Source organism: Mesoplodon mirus (assembly GCF_964341445.2).
Source record: "Mesoplodon mirus genome assembly, chromosome: 7".
NCBI lineage: Eukaryota > Metazoa > Chordata > Mammalia > Artiodactyla > Ziphiidae > Mesoplodon > Mesoplodon mirus.
The window spans coordinates 12,744,678-12,757,978 of NC_138983.1; the positions used below are offsets into that span (position 1 = coordinate 12,744,678).

The window sequence follows — 13,301 nt, forward strand, 5'->3', positions numbered from 1 at the left end:
GCTGGAGCTTTGTGGGCAGCCTCCTCCCATCCCCTCCCCTCCAGCCCCCAGCAATAAAATTGTTTTCCTGAAACTGATTTCTTTTTCTTCCAATCATGGATCTACTCTGCTTAGCCCCACCCACGAGCTTTCTGCCATACAAGGACCACACCTCCCCACCCTACTGTCTTTCATGAAAAGGAACAGAAGTTATCACCCTCAAGGAGGATGGAGCATGGGGTGGGGTCTGTGTGGCCCGAGACAGAGGAATGGGCTCAGGTGGCTCTTTTCGTAGGACACCCCATTACCGGGCTCGTGCATTGCAGGTGCTGCCAGGACACCACGCATCTCTCTCCAGACTTTCAAGGTGAATTCTCAATGTACTGTACTTGCATCTCCACGTCTGAGGGCCTTTTCTTCCTCTCCCACAACCTGTGATCGCCTTAATGTGCCAGGATATTAACATGTCCCTGGGAACAGCCCACAACTCTCAGGAGTGGGTGTATGAGTACCCCAGTCCTTTGCCCCCTCAAGTGGAACAATTCTGGGGCAAGTATCGGGCACTGCTTCCCAGCGTTTCCCAGTGGGATTAACTTCCAGTTATCCACTGAGGTAGCTGGCTTTATAACACACATTTTATTGGCTGTCTTCTCTTCCCCACATGAACTCTCCTCTTCCCTACGACTGTCCCAGCACCTCCCATATAAAGTACTTGCACTCAAATCCTTGCCTCAGGGTCTGTTTCCGGGGAATCTCAATATAAGACAAACTGCTATAGGTCCAACTCTGTGTAAGGTTTGGGAATATGACAAGACACAGCTCCCTGCCATTCGGGAACATACAGATGTTTGTAATACAAGCACAACAGCATCTACTAATTGTTACCTCTTATTGTGCACCCACAAAGTACCCCCTGCTGTGGCAGGCATCTTACAAAGATGACCTTGTTTTTTTTTGGTTGTTTTGTTTTTTTTTCCGTTACTTGGGCCTCTCACTGTTGCGGCCTCTCCCGTTGCAGAGCACAGGCTCTGGACGCACAGGCTCAGCGGCCATGGCTCACGGGCCCAGCCGCTCCGCGGCATGTGGGATCCTCCCAGACCAGGGCACGAACCCGTGTCCCCTGCATCGGCAGGCGGACTCTCAACCACTGCGCCACCAGGGAAGCCCGATGACCTTGTTTGATCAGTAATTATTATCCCATTGTACAGAACCAGGCTCAGAGGAGTTATGACCTGCATTTTTACCCAAGGCTGAACATCTAAATGTGACCCGTGCTGTGATCCAAGTATCTCCAGAGCGTGTTCTTTCAACCATTAGGATTTCATGTCTGGAAGTGTCGGCTGCTTCCAGGACATGATCATATGGGGACAGAGCACAGAGGGGAGGCACGAGAGACTCATCTACCCTTGGGTTCATCTTGGGGCATCGGACTCCAACCCAGCTGAAGATGAGGGAGTCCCAATCAGAGGTGAGGAAGGAAGGCATTCTGAACCCTCCCTCTAATGGGGAGGTGAGCAGAAAGTAAGGCATCAATGCTCCGAAGCCCACTTCCTCCGGGGCTCCTCAAATTCTTAGAAGTACAGATGGCCCCAGGGATTCCGTTCTATCTGGTGGCCCAGATAGAAGAGGCTACTTACGCAAGGTTGCACAGGAAGTTGAAAAAGATAGAAATCACACTGAGGTCCTTTGTAACTGCTGTTCTCTTGGTTTCAGTGACGGTGGAATTCTGACACACTCTTACGAGTTCAGCCCTGTGCTGTGTGCCGTGGAGGGTGCACTGGGAGAACGTTCCCTCCTTGCCCTCATGGACTTTGTATTCTGGTGTGGGGAGGCATTGCTTCTCTTTATTCCAGTACTACTAATAAAGAGTAACAAAATCTCTCATTTAATTGTTTATTGATCTTTATTGGAGTATAGCTGCTTTACAACGGTGTGTGAGTTTCTGCTGTACAGTGAAGTGAATCAGCCATACGTATACGCACATCCCCTCTTTTTTAAAACCCCTCATGTATTAAGCACTAAATAGGTGCCAGTGTCTGTATCAGGAGACTTTGTGCTCAGGTGAGACCTTGTTTTATTCCTCACAAATCTCTCTTGTTGGCAGTGGTTTGTGACAGAAGCGTGACTTCCAGTCCACAAAGGTCTCCTTTGGGGGATTAATGTCAAGGAGGGGGCATGAAGGAGCATTTGGGCTCCTGGTAACATCCTGTATCTTGACCTGGCCTGGGTTACGTGGGTGCATCCCCTCCGTGACAACGCCTCAAGCAGTGCACGCTACAGTGCACATTACAGGATGCATGTTAAAGATGCATCCTCAAGAAAAGCTTTAGGGCTTCCCTGGTAGCGCAGTGGTTGAGAGTCCGCCTGCCGATGCAGGGGACATGGGTTCGTGCCCCGGTCCGGGAAGATCCCAGATGCCGTGGAGCGACTGGGCCCGTGAGCCATGGCCGCTGAGCCTGCGCGTCCGGAGCCTGTGCTCCACAATGGGAGAGGCCACAACAGTGAGAGGGCCGTGTACTGCAAAAAAAAAAAAAAAAAAAAAAAAGCTTTCAATGAAATAAGAGGACTGGCCTTATGTCCCCAAATAAGGGCTTGTGTGGTATTTTTCCTGTCCAAAATGACGCTAACGAAGCTCTGGGAAGCTCAGCTTGTGTCTTTACAATGGTAACCCTAGTGTTCCTTGCATCGTCATGCCGGACACAGAGCGGGAGCTCAAGCAGCTCTCAGCGCTTACTTGCTGATGAGGGTCACAGTTCGGTCTCAGTTTCCTGACAAGGGCTACCCCCAGCTCCACATGCCAGGTGCTGTTCTGAGGGCTTTACTGGAGCTGATCTCATTTGAGGTAGGTCCTGTCCTTAGCCTCAATTTATGGATGGGAAAACTGAGACCCAGAGGGGCTGACCCTGGAATGGTGATTCCATTCTATCAAGACGTCACACTATGCTGCCCTCTGCATAACGTGGGGCCGGATGGACATTTGAGACGAGAGACAGAGTTTGAAACCCCTGTGAAGATAGATGCAAACAGTAAGCCAGAGAGTTGGCGTTTCATGGATGCTGAAAAGGTGGGCACCATTGGCTAGTCTGGGAGTAACACATTTGGGTGAATCAAAGAAAGCAAGGATGTAGGAGTCAAACAGACTAGGGTCAGACATGCCACTTCTAACTAGTTGTGTGAGCTTGGGCAAGTTATTTCACCTCTCTGAGCTTGTGTGGTAGGTCTGTGCGCTGGGATGGCAGTGTCTAATTGGCAGGATGATTGTAAAGATTAAGTAAGTAGGATAATGGATGGGAAAGCCTTAATGAAGCATAGTGTTTGGCATGTGGTAGACCTTCAAAAATGTCATTTCCGGACTTCCCCGGCGGCCCAGTGGTTAAGACTCCGCGCTTCCACTGCGAGGGGCGTGGGTTCAATCCCTGATCAGGGAACTAAAATCCTACATGCTGCACGGCGTGGCCAAAAAAAAAAAAAAAGAGTTATTTCCAGTTTTACATCAGACATCACCGTGGTGACTGAGCAGGGCCCTGAAGTCCCTGGGATGTCTTTGCCCAAGGTCAACCCCGGGGAGAGGCAGGCCAGAGAGAGGAAGTAGAGGGAAGGCAGGCGTGGGGGTGACTAGGGAGCCGAAAGGTCTTGGTTTAGGCCTGTCTCTGACTTGCTGTGTAATCTTGGCTAACTTATTTAAGTTCTCTGAGATGCCGTTTCCTAATGTGTAATAAAGGGACGTTTAAATGACACAACGCTTGTAAAGCTTATCGTGGTGCTGGCCAACGGGAGTAGCCAACCTTATTGCTCATCCCAACCACTGAGTGAAATGAGGCCCCTGGCCTGGGCCCCAGGACTGGGGAGAATAATGGGGAGGGGGGCTAGTTTTCCACCCCTCCCCAGCTAAGGAAGTCTCCTGCTTGAACTCTGGAGACCAGGCTTTTGGGCCCTGGAATTAGACAATCAACCGCCAAGTCAGGTAGATAAGCTGAGGGTTGCGTCCGTTGGGCCAGGGAGATAACAGCCGAGACCGTTACTCTGAATTCAGGCCCAGAAGTGACCACTCAGATACTTCTCCATTTGTAGGTCCCCTGAGAGGGCAGAGGAGTGGAAGGAATCCAGGCCTTTTCACCCTCTGGGTGACCTGTCTCTGATGCCCTGAGCGCTGGAGGGCTGGGCTGGAATCCAAGGAACAAATATGCACTGCCCAGCTAGGATATCACAGAGTGGAGTCACCCACCCTGACAGGGCCCCAAGCTCTTGGCAGTGATGTCTGGCAAAATCAAGGCTCAGCGCTTGCTGGCCTCTCCTTGGATTGCAGTGAATGTGGCTGGAACTTGGTTGATTAATATTTTGACGTTTTGTTCATCATGGTAGCTTTACATCGATTCTGATTTTTAAGAAAGATGGCATTAAATATTTATTTATCTTGACTACTGAGTTCTTTAGTGTCCCCTTAAATTTTGCAACTGAGGCAAGTGCCTTCCCCTTAGTCTTGACCTTGGTCATGAAAGAGGGCTGGTGGGAGATGGGGAGTCGGGGTGGTGTGGGGAGGCTGGCCCACAGAGCATCTGAATGACTCTGCAGGAAGGTTTCCATTCCAGCTGCTGCCTCCCCACCAGAAAGATATGCCTCAAGGTTGGACAAAATAGCATGTTCTAGATCAGTGATCCTCAACAGGGGTACTTTTTCTTTCCAGAGGACATTTGAAAATGTGTGGAGACATTTCTGAGTGACATGATCTGGGGAGGCACGGTTGACATCTAGTGGGTAGAGACCCAGAGATGCTGCTAAACTTTCTACAAGACACAGGACAGCCCCTCCCCCAACCTTCAACAAAGAATGATTTGACTCCAAATAGTAATAGTGCAAGGGTTGAGACACTTGATCTAGAGCCACAGCATAAAGGAAGGAGCATAAGTTTTTCACATATTAAAGATAAGAAAGAGATGGAGAGGGAGAAGGAGAGAGAGAGGAAGAGAGTGAAGGAGGGAGGGTGGGAGAGGGAGAAGGAGAGAGAGAGGAAGAGAGTGAAGGAGGGAGGGTGGGGGAGAGAGAGAGAGAGAGAGAGAGATGGGGTGGGTAGAGAATGTTGGGAGCCCCAAAGACTTAGAAATCCCAGTTCCCCCACTTCCTGCATAACCTTGGCAAGTCACTTTCCCTCTCTGAATCTCATTTTTCACATCTGTGCAGTAGGGCTAATCATACATTTTCATGGGACTGAGGTTAGGAAGGTGAGCTTTCAAGGATGCAATGCACATAACGTACTTGGTCTAGATAAGAGCTCAGAAGGGCTGAGTCTCCCCTTCATCTCCCACCTCCTCTCCTGTGGTCTCCCTCTCCCTGGGATTCTCCACTTCATTTGCTGGAATATTGACCAGAGGAAGACTGCTCCTGGGGCTAAAGAGTATTGTTCAGACTGGGACCCTTTAGGGGTGCTGAGAATCATGCCTGGACAGTAGTCATCTGGGGCTTTCTCGAGCATACAAGGATGTTTGGGCACCTGCATATGGCAGGAGGCAGGTCCCTGATGTCCCAGCAGAGAGCAGGGCCCAAGGGTGGGAGGACAGAGCAAACCTCTTATCAGCTCCACTGTCCCCCCCCGCCCCCACCAGCCCAAGCCTGGGGCAATCGTCCTGGCTTCTTCCCACTTCCCCAAAAGCCCAGTATAAGGGTTGCCTCTGGCACCCAGGAGCCAGAGGCACTGAGAGTGGAGGCTCCAGACTCTGAGGACGTAAGTGCTCCCTCGGCTGCCCGGGAAGGAGAGGGCCAGGGCTGGGGGAAGCAGGACCCTATATGGCAAACACCCTGGAGGCCTGTCCTTAGGACCATTATGGCCACTATCCTTCCCCTTTCACCCCCAGTGTGAGTGAAATTGGCCCTCAATGTGAGCAGACCTGTTCCCATGGCGGCTAGCATCTGAGCTAAGTGCTGCCCCAGGGAGCAGTGATGGAGCTCTCAGGAAAAAGGGTCTTTTGTACTTGAGCTGACAACCCCCTGTTCTTTTCTTGACTCTCCAGCTCAGGGTCTGTTCACGGGGGGAGAAGGAAGCTCTCTAGTTTGCCCTTTAATCCACCAGTGAAGCAAACACTGCATCTCCACTGTGTGCCAGGGGCCGTGCAGACACGTGAGAAGTCCCCAAGGAGGAAAGGTGAAGCTGTGTCCCTGTCACAAGACTGAGGGGATATGAAATGCCTCCTGCTTCTGCCTCTTGTCCTGCTGGGGACAGTTTCTGCTCTGTATCTGGGTAAGTCCTCCCCTTCCGCCCTCATCCATTTTTCTCTTTTCTCCTCTTTCCTGCATCTGTTTTTGCTCTTGTGAGCCAGGGCCACAGCCTCCCCTCTTCAGTTGACCCAGCCCACCTCTAGTTAGATTTCTCCTGGACTCAGAACTGTGACCTGAACTTTCCGTCAGGGCTCTTTTGCAAGGAAAAACACCCACCTGTGAAGATGAGGGCTTCTCACAGGTGCTGCCTCCCACTCCCAAAATACCCCACCTGTGGTGTCAGCCAGGTTCTCATGCCTTTGGGTGTGTGATGCAAGAATTCTGGCTTGCCCAACCCCCAAGGGATCCTTCCACTCTTGGTTCCAGATGGCGTCCCTCGGAAGGCTGAGTGGGGCCATCAGAGCTGTCCGTGGTCCTGGAAGAACAGAGAGCCCGGCCTGAGGGCAGGTTACCTCTTCTCTTCTTTCCAGAGAATGATGCCTCCCATCTGGGCAGCAGAGAGACACAGGCTGACCTGAGCCAGGATCTGGAAGGTTCGGGGGAACAGGAGGGAGAGCTGGCCCTGAATTATGGAGGGCTTGAGTCGGAGGAAGAGGACGCTGTGGCTTCCAGCTATCAAGATGCGTTTGAGGATGAGGGGGCCATGGAGTCAGACCCAGCTGCCCTAGACAAGGATTTGCAGTGCCCTAAGGAAGAGGACACAATTCAGCTTCCAGGCGGTCCTGGGTGCAAGACCTCCCACTTCATGTTGGTGCAGACCCCGAGGAAGTTTTGGGAAGCTCAGGTAAATGGCAGGGAGGTTACTATGGGGGACCAGGTGGAGGAGACAAGAGTGGAGGCAAACTTCTGTCCCCTGTCATTTGGACCAATGGTTCTCCAAGCCGAGTATGCATCAGAGTCTCCTAGAAATCTCATTAAAACACAGATTTCTGGGTCCCATCTCCTCAATTTCTGATTTAGCAAGTCTGGGGCTTAAGAGTTTGCATTTATAACAAATTCACAGGTGGTGATATTTTTGGTCAGGAGGCCGCACTTTGAGAACCACTGGCTTAGATAAAAAGCTTTGGTATAAGATATGCCTGTGCTAAATCCTGGCTTTGCTTGTCACCAGCCATTTTATTTGGGCAAGTCACTTCACCTTTCAGGGCTCCTGTATCTTCAATTTGTAAAATGGAGGTGTACCGTATCATCTGTTGGAGTTGTGGAGAGGATTTAAATAATACATGGAAAGTATTTAGAATAGTCCCTGGGTCATTGTAAACTCTCAGTAAATGGTGGCTGTAGTTATTCTGAATATTATTATTCTTTTCTGCAAGAAGTTCCTGACACCAAATAAAGGAACAAGAGACGGGATTCAGGGGGGCGATAGATCCCTGATTTCTGACTTGGAAAGGGATGAAGGGGTCTCTCCTGGAGACTCAGGGACTTGAGAGAAAACAGTGAATTTTCTACCCCACCTCTTCTCTCTGCAGAGTATATGCAGGAAGTGCTACCGAGGCAACCTCGTCTCCATCCACAACTCCTATTTCAACTATCGCATCCAGGTCTCGGTCAGTAGGATCAACCAAGCACAGGTCTGGATCGGAGGCTTCATCAAGGGCTGGGTAAGCGAGGGGCCAACTCCCAGGTACACGGTCTTTCTGATTGCCTCAAGGGGACCACCTGCTGGCATAAAGCCTCATCCCAGCAGCTGAAGCTGGCTCATACCGGCTTAGGAGAACTGATGATTGAGTGCTTCTCTTCCTAACTCCATGTTCAGTGGCTTCATGCTTGTAGCTTGAAATCTGCCATGGTGGATGTATTTACACCAAGGAAATTGACAATTATTACAAATCAGGTTTCTTTCTTCCCTCTAGCCTCTCACCTTCCCCCAAAGCTGGTTGTTACACGTTTACCAGCACACTCCCGGCGTCAGGAGATAGATTCTATATCTAGTTTGGTCCCTTACTAGCTGAATGACTGCCTCCAAATTTCAGTTTCCTCATCTCTAAAGTAGGGTCCTTCTCTCAGAGTGGCCTTGGGATTGTGGACAAATAAGTGCCATTATATTTGCTACTCAAGTGTGGTTCACGGACCAGCAGTATCAACATCACCGGGTAGCTCATTAGACATGCACGATCTTGGGCCCCGCCCCAGACCTCCTGAATCAGAATCCGCATTTTTCACTAGATCCCTAGGAGATCTGTGTGCACAGTGATGTTGGAGAAGCCTACTCTGTGTGATAGCCGGAAGTGATGTTTGCTCTTCCATTGTCATTGCCTGCGAACGCTCAGGGATGGGTCTCAACGGTATCCTAGGCAGGTAGTCAGTGAGAGGAGACTATATATACAGTGTTCAGGAAGGGATACTCCGTGGGCTTTCTGGAGACCCAGAATCTGTCTGTCTCTCTGGACCTCTGCCCTCTGACCCAGCCTCTCTCCTCTCTAGTTCTGGTGGAAGAAATTTCACTGGACTGATGGCAGTGCCTGGAATTTTGTACACTGGGCCTCAGGACAACCTGGGAATGGGAGCGGCCACTGTGTGGCCCTGAGTAACACAGGTGAGGGGGGCCGGGCACCAGGACAAGGGGAAGGGGTGGCAAGGTGGACTCCCACACATGTCCCTTTGAGCTGCCTGAACACACCTCCCCAAACCCACACCCTCCCTCCAACTGGAGAACCAATGTCCCTGTCTGTGAGGAGGGCTGAGATGTAGGGATTCCTTAGAGCAAAACCAGGTGATGAGGCTCCCAGTACAGGGGCTAGATGGGGACTCTCCATCCTCCCAGGCAAAGCTGGGCTCGGGGCCTGGGGGCTCCTTTCCTTCCTCTGATATGATGGCGACAAGGAGTGAATATGGGACAGATGGGAGGAACAGATGTGAATGTAAGGTGTGGATGAGGCATGAGGTGAAGATGCGGGCATTAAGGATGACTGACATAATTTGCCAGCTTTGAACAGCATGGCTGCCAGATGTGAGGGAACTTATTACAATGGCTGGACCATATGGGTTGGAGTAAGATGGCCGAGATTCACATCCCAGCTGTGTCACTTGCCAGCTGAGACACAGGCAAGTTATCACTCCCACTAAGCCTCAGTTTCCTCATCTGTGAAACGGGAGTGATGACAGCACTGACCTCTTGGAGAGTCATTGTGAGGATTAAATGATAGTCCATATAAAGCACTTAGCACATTGCCTCTGCAAGGGAAGAGATCAATGGCTAGTCCGGATGTGTGGGAAACCTGTGGCCATCGGATCATGACTACGGCAGGCAAAGATGACATATGAGGTGCCTGAGGAGGGGAGGAGGGAGCACAGGCCACACACGCAGGTGGGCAGCTGACATCACTGTGCTCTCTACCGCTAGGGGGTCGCTGGCGACGAGCTCGATGCAAGACACCTCTGCCCTTCATCTGCGCCTTCTAAGCCAAGCCAGAGGCACGGAGATCCTCCCTTCACGCCCTCCTGGTGGCCTCTGTCCTACCCTTGGCACTTGTCCCCAGCCTCTCCGGATCATAAAGCCAGACTTCCCACAGCATCTCCTGACTCTTGTTTCTTCATTGAGCACTTTAGAGGAGTTGGACTCTGGGTTGGAAAATCCTGGAAGCATTCACTCCGGTTTCGTGGGGAGTGGGGTGGGACTTTGAGGAAAGGAAAAGATGTTGGAGTAGGGCGCCGGATGGGGGGGGCGGGGCGGGGGCGGGGCCCCGGGGTGTGTCTGCAGCGCCACCTGGGGGCGGAGTGCGTACCAGGCGGCGGTCCTTCTCGTTCCGGCGCCGAGGATTCCACACCGCGCGCCCCACCTCCCCCAGGTTCTGGGAGGAAGAACTTCTTTGGTGAGGGGGTGGGGAACTGACCCTGTTGCTCTGTTTGGATTCAGTAAAATGTGCGGGGCGGGGTGGGAGTGGCGGCTTTCCAAAATGGAGGCTCTGTGGCGGATTCAAGAATTGGATGGACCATTGAGGTGCCACCTGCGCTAACCACGTAGCGGGGAAGAGAAAGTAGTCTGTCGGGGCAGCCGGCTTCTCTAGACCTGTGTCTGTGTCACTTATGATAATGGCCCCTATTTTCCACTCTCCCAGCCACCTGTGTGTGAGTTCAGAGGCCCCAACTTCTTCTGAGATGGTTCCCCACCCCATTCCCAGGAGGGTGGCTGTCCTCCTCACTGCACCCCCAAATCCTTCGTCCCCTCCCCGGTCCCCAGCCTACCTCCCCTCCCTAGAGGAGCCGCATTCTCAGGAAGGAGCTGCCTCTCATCCCAGGGCCCTTTAAAAAAATTATTATTATTATTATTAATATTATTATTTTTGGCTGAGTTGGGTCTTCGTTGCTGCGCGAGGCCTTTCTCTGGTTGCAGCGAGCAGGGGCTACTCCTCGTTGCGGTGCGCGGGCTTCTCAGGCTCTAGGCGCGTGGGCTTCCGTAGTTGTGGCACACGAGCTCTAGAACGCAGGCTCAGTAGTTGTGGCGCACGGGCTTAGTTGCTCTGCGGCATGTGGGATCTTCCCAGGCCAGGGCTCGAACCCGTGTGCCCTGCATTGGCCGGCGGGTTCTTAACCACTGTGCCACCAGGGAAGCCCCTCATCCCGGGGCCTTGGGCCCAAAGTCAGGGCATCTGTAGCTGTGTGGCTCCAATGCTGGTTCTACAGCCCCAGGTCTCCTCTGCTTCTCCCATTTTCTCACATCCTGGGGACATTGAGAGAGAACACTGTTGCTGCTCTTAACTTTGCTCCAGGCTGGGCTCCAGGAAGGACCTGGGCTTGATGAAGCGAGAAACTCAGACTGGAAACTGGGTATTCAGAGGACAGAGAGCCCCGGGTTGTGTGAGAGAGAGAGGGATAGAAAGAGAGACTTCTTTGGGGGTGTAGTTCTACATGGGGCACAGGGAGAATGTACAAGTATTTCTGGGGGCGCACACATACACATGTGTATATGTATCTTGGTGTGTACAAGAGTCAGTCTTTGGATACCTGTGTATATGTGAATCTATATTTGTAAATATGCATAAATCTGTGTGTGAGTCATCATGTATGTGTTGTGCGTACGTTTTATACATCTCTATTTATGGATATGCCTTTACGTCTGTGTCCATCTTTGAGTGTGTGTATCTGTGTAGCTTTGTACCTTATACTCCTGAATCTGTATATGCATACATATGTGTGTACCGCTGTGTCTTTGGCCAGTATCTTTGGGAGTATGTGTACATGTCAGTGTGTCTGAGCATACCTGTGTACAGGTCTACCTTTGTGCATGTATGTGTGTGTGTATCTGTACAGCTATCTGATGAAATGTGGAGTTGTTTTTTTTTTAATTGATCTTTATTGGAGTTTAACTGCTTCACAATACTGCGTTAGTTTCTGTTGTACACCAAAGTGAATCAGTCATATGCATACATATGTCCCCATATCCCCTCCCTCATGAGCCTCCCTCCCACCCTCCCTATCCCACCCCTCTAGGTCATCGTAAAGCACCGAGCTGATCTCCCTGTGCTATGCTGCTGCTTCCCACTAGCTAATTATTTTACATTCGGTAGTGTATATATGTCACTACTACTCTCACTTAGCCCCAGCTTCCCCCTCCCACCCCGTGTCCTCAAGTCCATTCTCTATGTCTACATCTTTTTTTTTTAGATTCCATATATATGCGTTAGAATACGGTATATGTTTTTCTCTGACTTCACTCTGTATGACAGACTCTAGGTCCATCCACCTCACTACAAATAACTCAATTTCGTTTCTTTTTATGGCCGAGTAATATCCCATGGTATATATGTGCCACATCTTCTTTATCCATTCATCTGTCAATGGACATAGGTTGCTTCCATGTCCTGGCTATTGTAAATAGTGCCGCAATGAACATCGTGGTACATGACTCTTTTTGAATTATGGTTTTCTCAGGGTATATGCCCAATAGTGGGATTGCTGGGTCATATGGTAGTTCTATTTTTAGTTTTTTAAGGAACCTCAATACTGTTTTCCATAGTGGTTGTATCAATTTACATTCCCACCAGATGTGGAGTTTTTGGAACAGAAAATCCAGTTTTGCCAGATGTGCTTTGTTTCTAAAGATGCTGGAGTTGATGGAGCAGGACAGGATCGGAGAACCCCAGGGGAAGTGGCTGGTGACGAAGCAGCAGGCTTGAGTCCCTTGAACGTGAGCAGGCCTCTGGCAACAGGAGAAGGAGCCTTGACACTGCTATGAACCTCACCAGTGCTGGGCCCTGGGGACTGCCTCTAGGTGAAGAGGCCTGTCCTCAGTAGAGGGGTCTGTCCATCTGCCTTGGATAGAGATTGGGTCAGGAAGCTCTTAATCACAGCATGTCAGTCTCCCCAAGGGCATGGAAGGGGAGCTGCCTGGAGGTCAGGCTCCTACCCAAGTCCCTGCATTGTGTACTGCAACAAGCTAATCTTGATGCTGTACTTCTAGAAGCAGCAGAAGCAGTGGGGGGTGGGAAGGATGAGCTCTGCACAGGTAGCTCTGGGACTGGTATTTCTGGGACTTGCTGAATGGCAAGCCCCCTCTTATCAGCCTCCACTTATCTCCTTGGTGGGGAATGGGCTCTAGCTAATCCCAGTAACCAAATACACTGCCAGCCAAGGCCAGAGGTAGAGGGAGGGAGGAGAAAGGGGCGGGGTAGGGTGGTGCTCAGACCCTTCCAGACTGAAGCTTGCTTGAGGCAGGCCAGGGTAGAAAAGATGTCCTTCAAATATCCAGTACTGTCTGTTAGTGGGCCTCCAGTTCAACCATTATATATTCATTCCTTTGGCTGTTTAAGGCCTTTCAGACTTGAAGCCCTTGATTAAAAAGCAAATATTCTTAGTACAAGAAACTCCTGAGTGTGTTGTCTATCAATACCTCTGGAAGATTGATTGGTAACTTGCCGAGAACCAGGTTTTGTGAGGAGGAACACAGAAGGGAAAAATGTGTGTAACTGTTAGCGTGCATGGGTGGGGGGTTGTGGAGAAGAAAAGCTATTAACAAGGAGATAATGAAGCAGAGAGTGCTGTGCTCACAGTTTTCTCTTCCTGGGGACCTAGGAAGACTATATTCCCCAGTATTCCTTGCAGTCAACCTGGGCTCTGCAGCATGATACCGAGTCTGGCCAGTGCAATGTGGTTGGATGTGATACAAAGGC

At 50.8% G+C, this 13,301-nt stretch overlaps 1 protein-coding gene across 1 annotated transcript; it reads left to right on the top strand.

The window, feature by feature from the left end:
- The first annotated feature begins 6,095 nt into the window (after positions 1-6,095).
- LOC309807519 (proteoglycan 3-like) lies at positions 6,096-9,630 on the top strand. The gene is made up of 5 exons (XM_082627243.1): positions 6,096-6,211; positions 6,660-6,973; positions 7,662-7,793; positions 8,617-8,728; positions 9,536-9,630. The coding sequence occupies exons 1-5, from the start codon at positions 6,151-6,153 to the stop codon at positions 9,592-9,594; spliced, it is 678 nt and encodes a 225-aa protein (XP_082483369.1). The 5' UTR covers positions 6,096-6,150; the 3' UTR covers positions 9,595-9,630.
- Positions 9,631-13,301: the final 3,671 nt, after the last annotated feature.